The following is a 21920-nucleotide window of genomic DNA, read 5'->3' as shown; positions in this document are numbered from 1 at the left end:
AAACTTGGATTATATGTAGCTTCACAAACTTAGTTCAGGAACAAGGACCACGCCCAGAACACAGCTCATTTCCTGTGCACAAAGTATTTAAGCACAATGAACCCGTTCACTTCCTCTTCGGCTTTGCTTTCACATCCCTCCCCCCAACCCCATTTGTGTCTTTCTATTTTCTCTCTCTTGCAGGATTACAGGAACAACAGGGGACTCTGCACCACCAGAGCTTCCAAAGAGACGGCCCCCACTCTACGGTCTCCATTCCCCCAGTTCCCACCAGTCATCGGACACCAACGGTCCCCCATCGCTCGCCTAACCTCCCTTCTACAACCTCCTTGTTTTCTTCCTTACATCCCTTCATTCCTCTACCCCGACCCTACATCCCTTCATCTCTCTACCTCAACCCCTTCATCCCTCTACCACAACCCCTTCATCCCTCTACCACAACCCCTTCATCCCTTGACCCCTACCCAACATCCCTCTATCCCGAGCCTACATCCCTCTATCCCGACCCTACATCCCTCTACCTCGACCCCTTCATCCCTCTATCCCGACCCTACATCCCTCTATCCCGACCCTACATCCCTTCATCCCTCTACCTCGACCCCTTCATCCCTCCACCTCGACCCCTTCATCCCTTGACCCCTACCCAACATCCCTTCATCCCTCGACCCCTACATCCCTTCATCCCTCGATCCCTACCCTGTATCCCTTCATCCCTTGACCCCTACCCTACATCCCTTCATCCCTCTACCTCTATCCCTTCAACCCTCTATCCCCACATCCCTTCATCCCTCTACCCCTTCAGCTTCCGAAATCAAATCATTCCATCATGCAATAAACCTCATGGGTTGGGGTGGGGCATGCCTGAGAGCTTCAGCCCGCAGAGAGCAGTGCAGCGGTCCTTTGTGGTTTAGTCCATGCTTTACCCATCAAGGGCAGTTAACATTGCCTCAAGAATTCCATTAGCCTGGCTGTCAGCTGAGACTTCAGACTATCGTTTGAAGGCTTTTCAATCCTGACAAGCATTGTGGGGGAAAATACTTGAAAAGTTTGACATGAAAATGGTCAGATTTGATCAGAAGATATTTAGCAGAAAAATAACAGCAGGAGCTCTGATTTCAGAACTACACTCGGATATGGAAATAGACAATATATTTTGTGTCGTTACTAAAAGTTTTACTCAGTTCAAAAGTTTTACTTTTTTGTAACTTTACACTTTACACGTACAAAAAGTACGTACAAACAATTCAATTAATTTATTATTTTTAACTAATTAATTATGTGTATGACTTGAAACCTTAGATTTTGATTTAATATTAAAATAGTTCCTTAGCCAAAGACAAATATTTATATTACATAATATTTTATATTACATATATTACAAGTATATATAATTAAACTGTTAAAAGACACAATTGTCTTGTGTTTTCATATTTTTCCAAAATGCAATATATGGATATAATATCCATTGTATGTTCAGGCTTTCACTGCTGCTGCTGTTGCTCTGAAGCATCACATATTTCACACTGTAATTAAAGTATATTAATACGTTCCAGCCACACTACACAGGGTTTTAAATATAATATATAAAGCAGCACATACGCGTAAGTCGTTGCCGTAGACAAAACCCTGTGTTGATTAATGACCACTGGAGGACGGAGAACTCCACAGTAATTATAGGCAGATGTACATGAAAGTAGGATAAGCCTGAGACCGTATATGAGCTTTAAAGTTTAAATATTCAATGTTTTATCTTGTCTTAAGCGTATGTGGTTAATGCTAAACTTACCCTATTCCTTGATAAGGTTGTGCACATCTTCCCCGAGGTACACAATGAGTCATTTCTCCTTTTAGATTCACCTCGACGGTCTAGATGAGAGCGCAGACGCACACATATTGCAAAAAATATTCAGCACCTTTGTCTGACGATGCAAACGCTATACGCAATGCACAAACGGGCACTCGGAGTTACAGTAATTGTGATTTTCAAACGCTACGAGCGGACCTGTTAATAAGCCTGCCACAGCTTCCAATGTTGTAATCTAACTCCAGCACAACGATGATGTGTCGACACTCAAAACACACGTATGGTGAAAGCACAGAGAGCTATACGCGAAGTCGAAATAAAATGTGACGCCGTGTGATCGTGTATAACCATGTGACAAAGGCCGTGTGCTTAGTGCTTAAAGGGGAAATTCCACCAGGGTATGAAGTACCAACGCGTTCAAAATAACTTGACAACACTTTGGGACTCGAACATCGGTCTCCTGGTGTCAAGTCCTGTGACTTCATTACATTACATTACAGTCATTTAGCAGACTTACAATAAGTGCATTCAACATTGGTATTCAAGAGAACTACTAGTCATAAGTACATTCAGCACTTCAAGATCATATCTAATTTCTAGACAGTTGTACTAATGAGCCTACAAAGCAGCAGCTCAGTGCAGTCACTTCCCTTCCACACACCAACTATGATGCACATGCAACCGATGTTCTCCTAAAGGTACGAATTGTTGTTTCCTCTGTACCTATGTTAAAAACACATGTTTAATTGCTATTGGTGTCTACTACACCGGCCTTCAGAAGGCTAATAGATGCTACTAGATGTTAGACTACAGTATGAAACATCATTTAGCAGCTAGCTCTGCTCTGCTGTCTGTCAGTATCTGCCTTTAAAAACCCAACGTTGGTTCAAGCCCTGGCTGATATCGCTGAGCAGCCTAACATTATCAGCACACGCGTGTTCAACCACCGGCTGTTTCTTTGCTGCATTGAGAACCTCAGTCGGCCCTGAAATAGTATTTCCACACAGCCGGATCGTCATTCCTCCCCTTCCTGGCTTTATCTCGCTCTCACTCATCGTCTCTGTTGATCTGCGGTTCTCGGCCTTAATGTGCCGCCTCCACTGACCTCCGCCTCGTGGCTCGGGCCCTATTTGTTGCTTCCCCCCGAAAGACGTTTTCATTAAGATGATGTCAGGATAGACTCGACTCATTCTGCATTATGTTTACTCAAGGAGATAAAGGTCCAGCGCGCCTTGTCCTCTTTGTTGTGATCTCACCAGGCTCAGCGTGGCTCTCTTAAGATAAACACTGAATAAATAAATGTTCAAATTAAATGAGATAAGAGGACCGTGGCAGAGAAATGATTATTAATTCTGTACATTGTGGATTAGCTGGGATCTTGGGTTTAAGATAGAAAATTAAAACATTAGACATGTACATTGGAATAATGGAGTAAAGCCTTAAAGCAGTAAACAAAGTGATGCTCGGAGAATTAAATATCTACAAAAACATTAAGATATTTTAACAAAAGTTGCACGCTAGCATGCTAAGTTAGCATTGTCGTGAGTATGTCAGCACGTCAACGGCTCCTGTGATGTCCTACGAAAAGGCGTTTCCCACAATATTTAAATTTCCACTTGATGCACGCATGTGGTCTTTTGAAAATAAACTTCCGTCTTCAGTTCGAAGGGCTCGGCCTGCGGTGTTGAGCCAATTAATTAAAGCTAGTTTCACCGGCTAACACTGTGCGCATGTAACAATAGGAACATGCCGAGGGCAGCGGAGCTCCACGGAGCGTTATGGAGCCGTCATGGAGGAGGTCGTCTCGGGTCACTCGGGTCGTCACAGGTCGCTCGGCTCTGTTTCTACTCGTGCTTCGGCTCCACAGGCGGAGGCGTCAGCGGTGTGCGTTTTCACGTCTTAACCCTTAATTATTCAACCATAACGAGCAGAACAAGTCAGCCACGCAGAGAATGAGCTCTCCGACAAGGACTTTATTAACAGCCGAGATATTTCTTTAGTCGCTCTTTTTTTAAGACGTGGCATATTTCAAACGAGTGCCAAGCTTCACCCGGCGTGACGCCCTGATTGCCGCCCCGCATTACGCACAGCGTGTGTTCAGCCAGGTACTGTGACTGTGAGGAGCTCTCTTATGGGCTCACAAGGTTTGACAGGAGTTCTGCAGGATTTTAAAATGGTGTTTCAAAAGTTAATATGAAAGCTCAGCCGGCAGCTTCACAAGCTGTTCGCCACATTTGGCGGAAGGTAACAAATTTAGTGGAGTTCTGTTCCTTAAGTACAGTTTAAAGTACTTGAACTTCAGTGTTCCCATTGTGGGGTTTTTTTACACTAAATTTAATTCTCAGCTGTAAATACTAGTCACTCCTGCAGGTTAAGATTTAAAAAGCGTGGGATTGTTTTATGAAATACGATGCTAGAGGAGCGGTTCTACAGGTCAGTCTTTCGCCACTTAGAAAGGAAAGGTTGCACCGATATGCACGGCCCCAAGAGGACGTGTCCTATGCTGAGTTTGACGATTCCTTTCCTTCTTCTCGAGTCAAAGTGTGACCTTATCCTGTGACATGTCTCAACACCTGGACCCGATGGACCGGCACGGTCTGTGTTTGTTGTGCCACCATCAGGTCAAAAATGGAATCTGTCCAATCTATTTTTTTTTGGTTTATGACTTATTGACTTAATATCTGCATAACTACGATTTGCGTTAGCGAGTAGCTGGAAGCACCGCTAGGCTACGACCTCACAGAAGCTGCTGCAACAATAGAAGTGTGCTGCTGTAACAACAAACCAATGACACACAGTGTGTATTAAATATGCATATGGCAAGTACTTAAAGTATGATTCTTTCCATTTACGCTCCATTGTTGTCTGCTAAAGTATGTGAATCCTTCTTCCAATTCACAGTTAGATCTGTTTACAATTCAGCGCTAAATCAACAACGTCAGCGTTTCCATACGCAGACAACCATAATCACTCGTTCATGCAGAGTTTGTAAGTCATGCATGCTGACAGTTCAGTGAGGCGAGACGTCTGTCGGTGGCTGAAGAGTCGATACTTGGAAAGCGACAGGGAGAAGAAGAAGTAAAGAGTGACAGCGCCCTCTACTGGTCGGTTCAGGACATTACTACAGAACATAGAATATTACAGCAGAAGTTAGAGGCGTGACGTAGGAATACGAAGCATGTCGCTCCGTGTCTAGACATTCCGTCAACTACTTCATGCACACACAACACATCGGCTCATGACATTGAATAAAGAACAGCATTAGCTCCATCTTAACCACAAGTACTGTTTACTTAACAATGCCTCAGTATTAGAGTACTTTTACATTTAACGATTTAAGGACATTTTGCTGCTTCTGTACTTTCACGTGTTTTAAAGCAGGGCTTTGTGTTGTACTGTAGTATTGATACTTTTACTTCATTAAATCGTCTGAACATCATCTGGAGACATTATTTATATTTATATTTATACAATATTGATTATTGATGCGGTCTTTACTTTGATCCTTAAATATATATATCACACAAGTTACATGTTTTGCCTTTTTGCTTGTTTTACTGAAATACATAATCAGTATAATACGCTATATAATGAAGGAAAACCTTTCCTTCTTCATTTGATTGTTAATTAGACTGGTTTAATTGAGGTCTGCACGTGTTCTTACATCTAATTACCTGTAGTGACAATAGCCGAACTTCTTTTAAATTAACACGTTTGAGCTACAATGGATCCGTGACTCCCAAACGTGGCGTCAGACCCAGAGCTTTAAGTAAACCGCCAGCAGAGGGAGACAAAGACCGCAGCGTTCACAGAAGATACCAGATGTGCAGAGATGTCAACCATTATACTTAAGGGGAGTATTCACTTTCAAAATGTTGGACTTCGTAGCTCACAGAAGCGTCACGTATTAACTAGCCACTGTTCCTCATGGCAGACTACAATGATGAATAACAAAGAGACAGTTTGTCCACCTTTTTCCTCCAGCAGGGAACACGAGCCTCCTTACATAACAGCCTGTACTGCAGCTTTAAGAGAGTGATGTCCAATGAATATATGATCAGTTCAGTTACTCTTCAGGGAGGCAGCACTACCCAGAAGATGGACTCTGTTTTAATGTCATATTAAAGCCCATTAACAGGCACACCGTCTTATTTAAGCTCGATACTCTGCATGTTAATAACCATGGAGGAGCTTGATGTGTGTTAAGACCTCAACCTTCCCTAGAACTGAACAAAGCATGTAGTAGAAGACAATAGTACCATCAAGCCAAACGGTGCGTTTACATTTTTATTTGTTTTAGTACAACAGTTCAAGTCAACTATAGCCACACTGTATCTACCGAGGCGCTGAAGTGTATTGCTGTTGTAGAACCGCCGCTGAAGCGCCGTCCGAGGTGGCGTCCATTCCAAAAACGTCCGGCATGTTCCGTCACACACACGGTACAGCAAGAAGCCATGTGCGCTGAAGACACACCCCCTCCCCCCCAGTAGTTTTACAAAAAAAAAAAAAAAAAAAAAAAAAAAGCAAAGAATCAGCAGCGGGGTCTGCAGGAGCAAAGCTGCACGAAAACACACCTGCATGGAGAACAGCCGACGCCCCGGTCACAACTTGTGCTACTTCTTCTTCTTCTTTTTTTATTTTAATATACAGTTAAGTGCCAAGAACAGGTGTGGTTCACATGAACATTTGTCAAAACTCACTATGAAATAGGCAGGGGATAAAAGACCTATGCATAGAAACATGCTTCCTGAAAAAGATAAAGTACACACTGCTAAGTCTCAAAGCGGGCAGAAGCTGCACTGACAGAAGCTACGGAGCAAAATGGGGGGGGGGGGGGGTACACTTATAGCAGGATAACTGAAAAACTAAAAATTCACAGAGTAGAACTTGGGAGCTTTATTGTCAAAAAAAAAAGGGTGGGCAGTGAACACAACAAAAATACTGGCCGAACAAAAAATAAATCAATCTTTGGAATACGTAAAAAACCCTGTACAGTCCCCCGAGAGCGGCCCTCAGTCCTCAGAGCCGTCTTTGGTTTCCTTGTTCTTCCGCACCTCTTCCAGCTTCTTGTCCTGTTAGAGAAGAAGAAGAGTTTAGAGAAGGTCAAGGTCCAACATCCAGGGCTTAAAAGACACATAGAGTCCACGTCATCCATCTGAAACACAGACCTTCTCCTTGAACTTCTCGTTCATCGCCGCCATGAGTGCCGTGCGGTTCTCCTTGTTGGCCTCCATCTTCTGATTGAGCTTGTCCTCGGCCATCTTGCTGAAGTTGTTGTTCTCCTCCATGGCTTTCTGGAGCACTTCCTTTTCGTGCTCGCGCTTCTCGGCCAAATGCTTCAGCACCTCGGCTTCGTGGTTCTGAGGGAAAAAAAAAAAAAAAAAAAAAAAAAAAAAAAAAAAAGGGAACCGTAATTAAAAATTGCTTGCTTAGGTTTCTGGGACACCATCTGGCTCAAGATGTATTATAATGAATGTCATTTCCAACCTTGCGTCTCTCCTCGGCGGCGTCCAGCTTCCTCTGGATTTCCTCCAGCGACACGTCCTTCTTCTTGGGAGGAGACAGGGGGAATTCAGCCTTGGCATCGGGGGCAGGAGCAGCCAGGATCACCTCAAAGGCCTGGCCAGAGGCCCTCTTGTCGAGCTCCTTCACCACAATATCTGAACACACATAAGAGAGGTAAAAACAATGCAGTGAGGCACAATGAGCCATAATCAACCAAATCAGTTACATTCAAATATGAACGTAGAACTCACCTTCGGAGGTTGCCATCTTAAAGAGTGCGCTGCAGGTCGATTCTACCTGCAGGAGGAAGAAAAAGATCAGATTCATCAGCAAGATAGCGCCAACAGTGACCTCTAGCGGCTGTTTTTAAAACAACCAGCGCCATCTAAACAAGCCGGGTTAAAAAAACGACACCCCCTGTGGCCGCCTTTACGCACTGCAAGCAACCACCGCCCATCCATCCACAGACACACACGAGCTGCATGTTCCACACCATTGTTTATCATCCAACTTGTGGCAACAACGACATTACAGAACAATCCGCGCGCACTCAAACCGAGTCACGAGACAAAAGAGAGGCGAGGGGGCTTAGCGCTGGTCTGCCTGCGGTGCCGCCGCGTATGGCGGTTAACGCACGAGACACAGAGTCGCATTTTGTTGAAACAAAAGGCTGTGATGATGATGGTGGTGGTGGTGGTGGTGATGAGGGCGGGTACGGCCGGCAGTGCCAGGTGCAAGACAGGCCTGCAAGTCGCTCAATGTGCACAATCCAAAAAATGAAGATTAGTGAGCATATGGGGGGGGGGGGGGGCGCTAATTAGCACCTGTTCCTTGCGCCATGTGTTTGAGCCGCAGGAGGAGGAAGAGGAGGAGGAAGTAGAAGTACTGCAACATGCATGAGAGCTCGAGCAGCTGGACCTTTGTGCTCTAAACAGTGAGGTCAGCAATATCGGCTCAAGTCTCAGTATCGATGGGGGGGGGGGGGGGGGGGGGTGACAATAGCGTCATGTTATCAGTCAAACGTCTCGTGTGAGAGGCGAAAAAATTGTGGTGTTTGAGTGACAGGACCCCTCCCCTGATTGTGTGGAGGACAGTCTGCACCTGAACATCCCAATTATTATTATTTTTTTTAAAATGTTACTTGATTGCTGATTGGCTGCGCGCGCACACAAACATTTTAGATTCATGCATTTAGAGTCGAGCCTCACAAGCAGCAGCAAACAAAGGAGCTTTTGACGCCAACGTGGCGAGCAGCTGCACACAAAGACGAGCAGACTGCAGGTTACACACACACACACACACACACACACACACACACACACACACACACACACACACACACACACACACACACACACACACACACACACACACACACACACACACAATATATGAAATGATTCAAAACACGACTCGTCTGCAACCTGCAAATTCAAGTGACATGAAACGAGTCGCCCATGAATTCACCCGTCTGCGTCTTCTGTCGGTGCCAACTGTGCCAGTGTGTGTGCGCGCGTGTGCGTGTGTCACACAATAGACTGAACACACCGCCGAGCAACCGACAGGGAGCCGAGCAACCGACCGTCATAATGTAAAGATAGCGCACGTGCTACGCTAACAAAAGCAACACACAACAACAACAACAATAAAAACCGGTGAAGGAAAATCGCCCGCTTTGTAAAACTAAAACTATCTCCATTAAAGATAGTAAACGTGCACGCTTGCATCTTTTTTTTTTTTTCTAACAAAAAAAAATTAAAAATTAATCAAAATTTGCACTTACGGACGGAAAAAAAACAACCCTCCTCGTGCACTTGCTCTGTTGTGAAGACGTTGTGCGTCACACCCACCTTGAACCAGCTCCGGACGATGTGCTCCTCTCTCTAAGAGTTTACCGCGAGCCCGTGTGCTCGAGCGTGCCACAGGCGCGCGAATAAATGGGCCAAATCGAGTGTCGTCACCGCCGATCGCGGCCAATCATCGGGGGTTTTTGCTCCTCGCTCCTAGGCGCCTCTGGGAAGTGTAGTTTTTGTGTGTGTGTGTGTGTGTGTGTGTGTGTGTGTGTGTGTGTGTGTGTGTGTGTGTGTGTGTGTGTGTGTGACTTTAACGTTTTTTAGACAATGAGCTACAAACTGTTCGACAACAATGGATGAATCATTGTTATCTAGAGCGTTAGGCAGCAATCCATAGTGATGTGTTGAAATATTATTATATTATATATAAGAACAAAGCTGTTATTAAAGGCTCATTGTTTCCTCTTTGTTTTACTTCACTGCCCCACCCTCTGCTGTCACAAACTGTTTTATTTTTGGCATTTAGATACTTATTAATTGTCAGCAGCAGTTTGTTTTTCAAAGCCGAGGATTCACGTCATTTCAGGGTAACAGGATAAGACATAAGATATATATGACAGATATAGAAAACATATTTCACGATGAAATAGAGCCATGAATGAAGCATAAACCTCCAAACTGCCAAGCTTTCAAATATACTTAAAAAGAACTCTGTCTCCACCATTACATCTACACAAACCTCTTCAAATGATCCTGTAATCTGTCGTCATGGCTGCTGTGATAACTGAAAACAAATCCTCTTTAATATCCCCCCCCCCAGTCCAATGTGTTCAGATGTTGTAGTAGTCAAGACATCCACGAGCATCAGGTTACGTGTCTCTGAGTGTCTCTGATGTCTTCTGGTTTTGACCGCTGACCCCCCACCCCCCCCCCCCCCCCCCCCCCCCTCTTCTGGAGGAGAGAGGAAAAAGGTGGTGCATGCTGGGAGAAGAGCAGACACCAGAAGGTCCTGGAAGCAAACTGTCCTACAGGAGTGGATCGGTAGCGGTGTGCTGCGGCCCGAGCCGCTGACGCAGCCTTCATACGGCGGGTCGTTAGCGGCGTTAGCAATAGCAGCCGGTGCATGAAGGCCGTACGCGGCTGCACTTTCGGAGGACCGACACCTCTGAACCCGGTCTGTCACCCTGACCCCTTAAAGGGCAAACCGCTCACTCACTTGAAAATGTCATTTTGTCATGTTTGGATGCAGTTTTTCACTGGTCTTTTAAATCCACACGACACGTTTAGAGGACTGGTAACTTAGATCAAATGTTCTGCATCTCTGAATCCGATTAATCACCACAGCTCATCTATGTGTGCTGACGCCTCCTCCTCAACTTATTGACGGTCCGATCTGACCTAGCGTTAAACGATATATAGGTGCTGCTCTGTGGTTTCACGTAGCTCTCCAATAAAACAACCAGGCGTTATGTAAATAGAAATGCTCCGACTGATTTCAGCTTCAATCGACCTGACCCAGACTATTTTTAGCTTAGCGTCTCTCTGACGACAGGAGGGGCCTACAGTTAGATCTATTTTCTACTGGATGTTGTGTCTCATGTTGTGATTTGGGCCTCTGCTCTGATTCTGATTCATGTTGTAGTTGAAGGCACTTCAGTGGGACGTTGTCAGCGCAGACAAGAGGAAGAGCGCGAGAGAGAGATCGCTGCATGCTGCACAGCGGAGGCGTTGCAGCATCCTCTCCTGCATCGGGTCGCTGAGTGTCGCTCCGGACGGACCGGTCAGACGGTTCGAGCCTCGTTCAGACTCACGCTTTAAAGAGGCAGAGTCTTTAAACGGGGGAGGGGGCCGTGAGGAAACACAATTACTAACATCGGCCCTCAGACGGGATTCTTCGTTCCCCAAAAGGTCGCTGATACAAACCCCCAGGGATGTGGAATAACGCTTTCAAAGGATAAGAGGCAAGGTGCCTTTGAGCACAGAAGCCTCTGTTGACTGCAGGACCTGCATGCGCAGTCGTAAGGCAACGTTTTTTGGTTTGTTCGGCAAATTAAAAACTAAAGTCTAAATCTGATTTGCAAAATGACGTAACAGACAAAAAAACATCTGCAGTCTGAATTTGTCGTTTAGAACTAGCTTGCTGAAGTTTATAGTGGAAGGTGTGGAGAGGGAGGCCTCTGGAGGTGCCTCTCCATCCACTCCCATAGGACAGCATTGGGAGCAGGTGTGGGGAGGCCTCCCGCCTGGAGCGGATCTCCTCATCGGGGGAAGAATAAAAGACATGTCGGCGAGTTCAGTGTCGAGAGTGAAGAGCTGGCGGCGTCTCCGGCCTGAACTTTTGTTGTGTTTTAAAACCGGTAAGTCGGCTAGCGGCCCACGGCTGATTTAGCTTTTGGTGAAAGGGATCCTGAAGGAGCTAGATTCATGGTTTTGTTAGAAAGACTTGGCAGTTATTAAGCTGACTCTGGCCCAATCCCAATGTCCCCCCTAAAGCCTTGAACCCTGAACCCTCAGGGACTCATCTGACATCACCTGTTAACGGTCGATGGTGAGAGGACGTCATATCATGTTTATTTTACATCTTCCAGGCTTTTGTTTCTCGAGACGAGTATCTAATAATCTATTTATCTGACCCCGCGTTTAACATCACGTTGCTATGAATTGTGGGTAATTCCTTCAGGCAAAGTCTGCAGAAATGGGGTCTTACGGAAAAGGAGTTCATAAAGAGCTCAAAATGTGTGCGACAAAACCCTCGAACACGCGACAATCTGACAGTGGGACGGCCCTAAACCCTCAAAGTCCGTGAGTGTGTGGAGATTGGGATTTGGTGCCTCTGTCTTTGATTGGTGTACTACATTTCCCACCATGCCCTCTGCCCAATCCTGCTACAGCAACTAACCCATTTTAACCTGCTTTATTGAGAAATTATTGTTGAAGAAAATCATCATATAACTTAGAATTAAACTAAAGCCACGGTCTGATTCTGATATCTCAATCCAGTTGAATAAACAAATGTTTCTTAGAAAGTATGAGTGCCAGCAGCCTGAGAGTGATAGGTCGTGGCGTCCGGGAACTCCCAAATATTTCCCGGCTAACGAGCAGAACATCTTGTCAACATATTTAGGTATAATGGTCTCGAAAGAACTTGACCAAACTAGGTATTAGGCAAGGGATGCCAGGAATGCTTTGTTTATGTGATTCGGCCAACTGATCTGATTGGTGGAAAGTGACTTAAGGGGGGTGAATTAGACTATAAGGGTAAGCTGTAATAACTGATACGTTGGATTTCGTTGAATGTTGCCTTGTGCTCATTAAAACACTTCCCGCTGGTTGCTACTCCAAGAACTCCGTCTCTTCTCTTCATTTTCGCTTCTACATAATGGCGCCCAACGTGTGTTCGAGTCGAGGCCGAGGCATCTCCACTTCTTCAGCCAACCGACAATCACGCTAGAGGCCACATATCAGGTAGGAGATTTTATATCTCATTCTTTACTTTTGTATAGCGTGATTCTCGCTTGTGTGACAGAGTGGGGGTGTCTGGGGTCCCCTCAACGGAGTCCACGCTCTTTGGCGGAGGAGGAGAGAGGCCAATTGGTGTTAGCGGATAAAAAGAACAAAACAAAAATGTGTTAAAGTGATTCAATTTGATCTCCAGCTGAAAAAAGAGAGCTCTCTGTATCGAAGGCGTGTGCGGCAATGTATTGTCCGGACGCCTGGCTATGTGGATAAGCTAAAACCATTACTTGATTTTAAGATTTGGCTTCGCTCCACTCAGACGTCACCGTCATGCATAACAGCGTGCCGATGTCGCCAAACATTAGAAGTCTGCAGTGTCCGGTGAGGTCAGGTCCAGTCCGGTCGGTGTGGCTGAGCTGATCTCGGTCTCCGGTGAAGAGGAGCAGATGGCGTTCACGGCCTGCCAGCGTTGTGTGTGTGCCCCCCCCCCCACCCTCTAAACTGGATCTGTGGGGCTTCACGGGACAAAAGACGGGACGAATGAGAGCCCGGGAGTGCAGATGTGTGTGTGTGAGTGTGTGGAGGAGGATTTGGGTCTTGGTATCGGGTGTGTCTGGGGGGGGGGGGGGGGGAGTGAGGCTCTCAACTTTGTTTGTGTGTCGCTGATTATACTTTCATACATTCAGCCTTGTGGCTAAGATAATCAAGGCATTGCTCACTAATTAGCATGTTCCAAGTTTCCAACAGCTCAAACGTCTCTCTGCCCGACGCGCAGAAACGAGTCACAGTCCGATCACAGGGGAGTAAAAGCTGCTTGTTCATGGGTTTTTGTTTTTTCTCCAAATATCGACTTCTAGTTCATGCGTTTACGAGCGTATTCTTTTTACGTTGTGTCAGCCGCGTTCTGAACGTTTTCCCGCTGAAGATGGATGTTGTCCGAACCCCCAAAGAAAACGGTGCGCAGGGTTCACCCTGCGTGGTGATGCCGGAGCTTTGTGATGAAAAGAGAGGGAGGACAAGTGGTCGCATGACGGGGGACACAGCTCACGCACAAATCAGGAGCAGCCGATCCACGGGCAGCTCCTCCAGGACAGCAGGAGGAGCGGGGACCCTCCTTTCAGGAGCACTCAGCCATGCTGCTGTGTGCTGGAGCTGGAGCTGGAAGCCTGACCCATTTATTTTAGTCCACACAAACACCGTTCAGGCAGCAGCCTCCATGCCCCCCCCCTCCCTCCCCCCTCCCCTTCCCGTCAGTGGGATCCAATAGCGAGCAGATCAGGGATTTGGGGGCTGGGAGTCCTCCGTGTTTCCATGTACCCGTTGCACAAATTGAGATTTTGTTGCTCGCGATGAACGCTGATAAGGTCCAGCGGAGAATTTAAGCCTTTTTCCCCGAGTAACCGAACACGGATCCACAAAGGGACACGAAAGCCCCCCCCCCCCCCCCCCTTCCCTTATTTTTAATTTTTTTGTAAATATTGCATGCAGGACGATACGGCGCGTCCTCTGTTGAAGTCTATAGGGATAGATCATGTTTTAAGTGTAGCGATGATGACACACTTTTATGTAACCGTGGGTTACGTAATCACAGACTCAGCTGCTCTCCTCCCCGGGAGGCTGCAGGCTGTCTGGAAGTGGTTTTCAGCATCAATGCCCCCCCCCCCCCCCCTTTGCCCCGCCCCTCATTTGCTCTGCTTGTGTGTCAGTTGTGAGTTTTTGTGTCCTCACATGCAGAATGTAGCTGACTGTAGAAATAAGGGGCGGCAGAGTGGATCTGCAGAAACCCTTGAGAATACACATTTGTGACTTTCCTTGGTTTTTCCTTTTCCGTTTTCTTTTAGTGCGATGAAATAAGAAACAAGAAGGAGCCACAGTGAACAATGTTTCAGGCGATGACATGAGTGGGATCAGGCTCACAGAAGGGTCGAGGTCTCTCCCCCCCCGACACTGCTCCTAACAACCACCAATTGGTTGTTGACGCCTAGAGGCGTTCTGTGGAACTCTTCCTCTCCGCCAAGCGTGATCATCTGCAAGAAACAAGACGTGCTTGTACTGTAGACGTGATAAAGATAAACACCGTTCATACGGATCTACAGCGTCCACATCTGCACTGGTCAGAGCGTGTTCTCAGAGGGCCAATGATGACATTCCAGAAGCCCAACAGCTGGAGAAACCCCATTTTAAAGGTCCATACAAACACATGTTATAGCATTTAATGTGTGTATACTGCGTCTTCACATTGGCTTTTAGTGGCCATTTACAAAGGAACATGTGAAAAAGATGAACACATCGGTTTAGACCACTCAGGGTTGGTGAAGAGGCCCGGCTCAGTGCTGCTCTCCTGGCAGTATGAGGTTGTAGGTGGAAAATATTAATACATACGTTGACCTATAGATGCGTAGCTTAGTGTTTGCTGTCTTTTATAGATGTTTGCACCCACCTGCTGATCCCTCCAGGTCAAAAACAATTGCCCCCCCCGTCAAGATCCCGATCCCCAACCTCGGCTACCACCCATAAGCTGTCCCATTAATTCCTCCGGTCTCTGCGTCGCCCCTCCCACTGCCCCCGCCGCCTCAGTGTGCACACAACAGTTCTGTTTTGGGGTTTTGACACCCAACAGAAGACAGGGACATCGCTGAGAGACATGAACCCTTTTTTTTTGTTGTTGTTGCACTCGGCCCACACGGGAGCAGCAGCGCATGCCGCTGCACAATAGTTTGCACAATAGTTTGTGGTGAGAGTAGAACACGGAGCAGGAACCAAACATGGAGCAGCGGTTGATAGGAGCTTTAACTGATATGGTTAATAATGCATGCTAGCAGCACGGAGGATGCAACGGCTGCGTCGGCAATTTTTCACATTCAAGTAGAACAACTTGGCCTCGTGAAAACTATCGATGGTCGTCTCTTATGAGTTGTCTGATCCAATCCGACTCGGTGGACGTTTGAATCAATTGTAGACTCTGTTTCTCCGGTCGCTAAAAATGAACGCAAGGAATATTTTTTTAAAGTCTCCCAAGAATTCATAATCAAGGCAGCGCTAGATGACGCTTCACAGCTCTAGCTCAAGAGTTGCTCACACTTTTCTTTGTCTCCATTTGTTGTTTGCATCATTTCACGTCTTCATGTTTGCCATGTTGAAGCCATTTCTGGCCGGTGTGGAGGATTCGTAAATCTCAAGTCCTCAAAGCAGGTTGACTCGTCTGTTTGACGTGTCTTTGCTGCAAGTGAGACACAAATGCTCTGACCTGAAAACAGGAAGCAAGTCTGAAAACGAGGTAACATGTAGAAGGTGTTGCTTTGATCTCCTCCTCCATATTCATGATTTGGATAAATATTTCTTTTTGGTGTTTGCCCTGATGTGTTTTTTCCATCAGTCCCAGGCACCGCCTGTGGTTGAAATAGGAGTCCTGCCCACTTGGGAGAGCTTGACTTCAGCGCGGTAGAAGGAGTCTGAGCCCCGGAGCCTTGCTTAAGGCCGGGGCGGGGGGGGGGGGGGGAGGTGTGATGGGAGGGGTGGGAGGATAAAGGGATGTAATAAAGATATGGGAGCAACCACTGCCTGAAAAGCAATGCAGTGGGGGGGGGGGGGCTGTAGATGGAACCAGACTTGGTGCTGAATCAGGGGCTCGTTACCATCGCCGGGCGCCTCTGGGACTAATGATGTCAGCCCCGGGACGGAGAGAGAGGAGGGGAGGCAAACAAAGGGATGAGAAGGGTGAGCGGGGGGGGGGGGGGACCACACGGGGATTGACAAAGAAGACCTGCAGAGATGATCCACAGATGGCTGATGAGAGCTGCAGGCGAACACTGGCTGTCAATGGAAATGTATTAGAGAGCCGCAAATCAGACTCCGGTGTTGTGACAGTGAGACTGGTTATTGATTTTATTGAGTGACATTCACATGTTTAGATCAGTCCCGACGGATTGGAGGGGACTCTTTTCGTGTCCTGGTGAGTGTTAATCATAATCCCAATCTGGGCGATTAGTGTTATCCTGATATTATCGTACCAACATCCCACTCACTCGAGCCAGATGTTCAGCGTTATCTCGGACCGTCGGAGCGTCGTGGCTCTCGGACGTGACGCCGATCTCTCGTGTTTGTGAGAGCGCGTCGGTGTATTTCATCACGAGGACGCAGGATGCTCATCTTTACACCCAGGAACGACCAGGTCTGACACGCTCAGCTATGTTCAGGAAGAGACAATATAATTCCAGCTTCCCTAAAATAGCTCCCGGTGTACGCTCAACATCACGTGTGTTTGCTGTTCCTCTGAGAGGACGCTGTGCGGCCAGGCCTCCGACGGTCAGCAGGCGTAAGACACAACCAGCTAGTGTTTGTGTCTCAATGTGCTCTGCTCACTAACGGCCTGGAGAAGGCAGCCTGCACACAGCTAACAGTGAGTCCACTGACCTATTACTGTGCACACAGAATATTGATGAGACCGAACAGGGACGGGGGACGAGGGGGGGGACGGGGAGGGGGGGCTGTCCTCCCTCAGACGCCGCCAATTATGACAAAGACTTAAAGATAAAGACGAGTTCAGGGTTTTTTTTCGGGTGGGGCAAAATCGGAGTATATCTCTATCAAGAGTCGGTGCCGGAGGAGAGGAGGAAGAGGAGAACGTTAGAAACACCAGACTGCAGAAACAGGACCGCGTAACGTTCAGGGTCCGGCCTAAACGCTCGTTCCATCTTGTTGGGAGCGAGTGATGCCAGGCTGAGCTGTCTGACAGAGAGCTTATGGAGGGAGAGGAGTTGTGTGCTATCCCCCTGTGTGTGTGTGTGTGTGTGTGTGTGTGTGTGTGTGTGTGTGTGTGTGTGTGTGTGTGTGCGTGTGTGTGTGTGTGTGTGTGTGTGTGTGTGTGTGTGCGTTGCCAAGCTTACGCTGCCAGTCTCCGCCCCATCACTGTGCGGGTGATGTCATATGCCTGTGTCTGTGTGTGTCTGTGTGTGTGTGTGTGTGTGTGTGTGTGTGTCTGTGTGTGTCTGTGTGTGTGTGTGTGTGTGTGTGTGTGTGTGTCTCTGTGTGTGTGTGTGTGTGTGTGTCTGTGTGTGTGTGTGTCTGTGTGCGTTTACAGCCTTGCGATTCATCCCGCCGGACAAAGAATGAAGCCACCGCCAGGGTGAGAGGAAGAGGGTGAATTTAGGAAACAGAAATCAGCCGGAGGAAATTGAACAAATTCACCTGATTGTTCCCTTTTTGTAATTTAAAATAAAAAAGGCTCAGCTGAGCCCTGTAGGTTTTAATAAGGTCGTGTGCAGAAAGTGTGAAGAAATGGACGGAGGCACCGTTTAATAGCAGGTGTTTTTGGTGGTGAATCAGAAGAACTGCAGCAAACGTCGCCTCGTCTCAGGCGGCTCTTGCTCATTCTCTTGCTCCTTCTTATGTCTCGCGTCTTTTCCTCTTCTCTCTCTCGCATCTTTTCCTCTTCTCTCTCCATCTTTTCCTCTTCTCTCTCGCATCTTTTCCTCTTCTCTCTCCATCTTTTCCTCTTCTCTCTCACATCTTTTCCTCTTCTCTCTCATATCTTTTCCTCTTCTCTCTCACATCTTTTCCTCTTCTCTCTCGCATCTTTTCCTCTTCTCTCTCCATCTTTTCCTCTTCTCTCTCACATCTTTTCCTCTTCTCTCTCGCGTCTTTTCCTCTTCTCTCTCACATCTTTTCCTCTTCTCTCTCACATCTTTTCCTCTTCTCTCTCACATCTTTTCCTCTTCTCTCTCGCATCTTTTCCTCTTCTCTCTCGCATCTTTTCCTCTTCTCTCTCGCATCTTTTCCTCTTCTCTCTCCATCTTTTCCTCTTCTCTCTCTCGCATCTTTTCCTCTTCTCTCTCGCATCTTTTCCTCTTCTCTCTCGCATCTTTTCCTCTTCTCTCTCCATCTTTTCCTCCCGAGGCCGCTGTGTGTCGGGAAACGGCACGTTGACTTCCACGTGAAGGCTTTTCTGTCCGCCCGCCTGGCATCCTCTCTGAGACCCACGTCCATCCTCATCCTCCTCCTCCTCTATCTCCGTTATCTCTCTTTCCGCCACCATGACACTCGTCGTCTGGATCACACACTCCGGCCTTCTCCACGAGGAGGTGAGGAGACGGAGAGACGTGAAGATGGAGAAGGAAGAGAGAGAGAGATAGAGGCGGAGCACCTAAAGGCTGCTGCTATTCATTCACTTAGCTTCGATTGATAAAAGAGCGTTTTCCCTATAACTGAGGAACCGCAGTGCCTCTCTGTGAGGCGATTACTTGAGCAATTTCCTTGAGGAAAGCCGATAGCTTAACCGCTTCTACACTGTGCTATTCAATTATGTAGGAAGACAGAGAGCCTTCCTCTCCGCTCTGCTCTATTAGAAACACGCCGTCTTGTTTTTAGAGATTTGTAAAAGTAGATTGAGGAGAGTAATGTCAGCGGTTTTGGCTTCTATATTTTAGTATCATAATTAAACACCAGGAGGATACATTTTGCCACACCTTGACACCACGCCCCTGTGTTCTCATTGCAGCCAAAGCCTCCTAATCACTTCTTCACCTTCCCTCATGCTCTATGAAAGCATGACTGCAACGCACAACAAGGCCCGATCTTCCCTCACTCAGCCTAGCAACAGGTTACGTAGAGGCCGTCGTCCGGGCGATGGAGCGGCCTCAGAGGAGAATGGAGGCGAGGACCAATTAGTCTCAAACAGATCACACACGGCCAATACGTAGACGCACACCGCATGCAGCATGCAGTAGAGCCTTTGTTTTGGTTTGTATATGTTTCTGATACATACATTGTTCAAAGTCACAGCTAGCATCACACACACACACACACACACACACACACACACACACACACACACACTAGTGCGTTGCCGTGGCTGCTGCGTCTGCAGAGAGACAAAGAGCCCTCGGGTGCATGCGTGGTCTCATCTCCTGTCAGCGGGGGCTGCTGGGACGCTGCCAGACAAACAGTCTGCATGATCACAAAGGTTCTCTCTCACACACACACACACACACACACACACACACACACACACACACAAACACACAGCATTCATCGTCAACCTCCACAGGTTAGCAGCAACATTTGAGTGAATTAAAGCAGAACTGTGTCGGTTTTCTCGTCAGATCACTCCCTCACTGCCGCACGAGCATCGAGACAAACGCTGGGTGTGTCCAAGTCAAACTCCTTAACCGGGGTTTGTGCTAAATATGTGAGCATGACTGTGAAACCAGAACCTCCCAAAATCATGATTTTAGTTACCGTGTTCATGTAACTCAAGGTATTCATGTGAATATTGTTGTAAAATGAATTTAAGCCATTTTCTTTGTAGCAGACATAACAAAGACCCCCCCCCCCCGGTCGGTGTGGAAGCGTGACGTGGGGTGAATGATAATCTGGTGAATGTCTCCATCTGCTGCCACACCGCTGGAACTGCTGCCTTATGTAACAGCCTGTTATGAACAGGAGCAGAGGGGGAGCGTGTCTCGCCTTGTGCTCCTTAATAAACACTCTCACTGAACTCCTCAGAGGACATAAAAAACAAATCAGTGTTATTCATCAGAGAGACATGTTAGAAGAACAAAGATTTGTTATTTACCTCCAGCTATATTTCGAAGAGCGACCTGAAAAATCCCTAATGTGTCGTATGTGATGTCATGATAATTCAGCCCTGCACTCCTGTAACATCATCACACTCCTTTATTTTATACATCAAAATGAATCAACCAGAGATATCCTCTTTTTTTATCATTCCACTCATTCTACTCATTACCCACAATGCAACCGGGCAGCCGGGTAGGTAATCTCCTTTCTAACTACACTTAAAAAACAACTTACTCCCTCATATCAGCACGTTAACATGCTAATATGAGCATCCTAACATGCTAATATGCTAATATGAGCATCCTAACATGCTAACATGAGCATCCTAAACATGCTAATATGAGCATCCTAACATGCTAACATGAGCATCCTAACATGAGCATCCTAACATGCTAATATGAGCATCCTAACATGCTAACATGAGCATCCTAACATGCTAACATGTGCATCCTAACATGCTAATATGAGCATCCTAACATGCTAACATGAGCATCTAACATGCTAATATGAGCATCCTAACATGCTAACATGAGCATCCTAACATGCTAACATGAGCATCCTAACATGCTAACATGAGCATCCTAACATGCTAATATGAGCATCTTAACATGCTGATATCTAGCGGCTAACGTGGCGATAGCTTAGCTTTTAGCATATTACAGGTGATGGCAATTAGCTTTAGCAGGTATTTAGTGAACCAAAGCAGTGGACTCACTTTTAAACTGAGGTGGACTAGATGCCGATCAGGGGGTCGACGGTGTCAGTGGGCTTTATGCTTTGGGGGAACATTAATATCTGTACAAACGTCCAATGGAAATCCATTCAAGCTGCATCAGTCTGGACCAAGGTGTGCATAGCGACCGGCTGACCTCCACACAGAGCCCTGATGCTCAGGACCGAGGGCCTTTTGCGTAGAAATGAAACTCAACACACGGGTGTGTTATATGTAAAGCTCGTGGTTTTAATATGGCCATTTTCACCACCAGATAGAATCAACGCACGGGATTCAATCCAGCTAAGTAAAATATATGCACCACTTAGAGATCAGGACACTACAAAATCCCCCCCCCCCCCACACACACACACACACACACACCACCAGAAAAGTGTTGATCTTGTGTAGACCATGAACACATGGAGTACAGCGTCAGACACCTCGTTGCATTTGTGAAACACATCCACGTAAAAGACACGGCCACCGGCGACACACCTTCAGATAGAGACAGTTACAGAACAGCGTTTCCTATATGAGTACAGTAGTATGATAGTCATACGAGCAGCATGTATGACACACACACACACACACACACACACACACACACGGGTTATACTACGGTACAGTATATATACACAGTAGCAGTGAGTCGAGAGCTGCTCCTCCTGGCGCTCAGTCTTGCATCCTATTCACAGCTCTGTTTATGTGTCGATGAGTGTGAACAGACAGAAGAGGCAGAAGGCGAGAGAGCGCGGCGCCCGGTCGGTCGGGCATATGCCGCCGTCGATGATGAGAAGCGAGGAGAACCCAAGAAGTCCGAAGTTTACGCCACGCTGAGAACCGCTTTTTCCTGAAAATGAAAAAAGGTGCAGAAGGTGCAGAATGCAAAAAGTCTGCAGAATGTTACAAAAAAAAAAAAAGTTTGTGTTTTTTTTTGTCTTTCATTTACAAGTTCAGAGCAGTAAAGACGAGTTACGATACCTCCTGTTAAAACGGAGGAAGCATCAGTAGCTCAAGAGTAGGTAACAGTAGGTCACACAGAGGACACAACACACGGTCGGGGTCGTGA

General features: G+C 46.8%; 1 protein-coding gene across 2 annotated transcripts; it reads right to left on the bottom strand.

Moving 5' to 3' along the window:
- Positions 1-6302: 6302 nt before the first annotated feature.
- LOC137892001 (stathmin-like) lies at positions 6303-9245 on the bottom strand. Of its 2 annotated transcripts, none has more exons than XM_068736884.1 (5): positions 9160-9245; positions 7561-7606; positions 7292-7464; positions 6973-7164; positions 6303-6876 (listed from the first exon to the last, which is right to left on the bottom strand). In XM_068736884.1, the coding sequence occupies exons 2-5, from the start codon at positions 7574-7576 to the stop codon at positions 6817-6819; spliced, it is 441 nt and encodes a 146-aa protein (XP_068592985.1). In that variant the 5' UTR covers positions 7577-7606; positions 9160-9245; the 3' UTR covers positions 6303-6816. The 2 variants fall into 2 exon arrangements, with proteins under 2 accessions (XP_068592985.1, XP_068592986.1); XM_068736885.1 differs by having other exon boundaries at positions 9093-9221.
- Between the last annotated feature and the right edge of the window lie 12675 nt (positions 9246-21920).

This window comes from Cebidichthys violaceus, unplaced genomic scaffold (genome assembly GCF_023349555.1).
Source record: "Cebidichthys violaceus isolate CVI_PGR_0920_01 unplaced genomic scaffold, fCebVio1.0.p SCAF_73, whole genome shotgun sequence".
NCBI classification, from domain to species: domain Eukaryota; kingdom Metazoa; phylum Chordata; class Actinopteri; order Perciformes; family Stichaeidae; genus Cebidichthys; species Cebidichthys violaceus.
The sequence above is the reverse complement of the archived record's forward strand: the minus strand, read 5'-3'. Positions and strand labels throughout refer to the sequence as shown.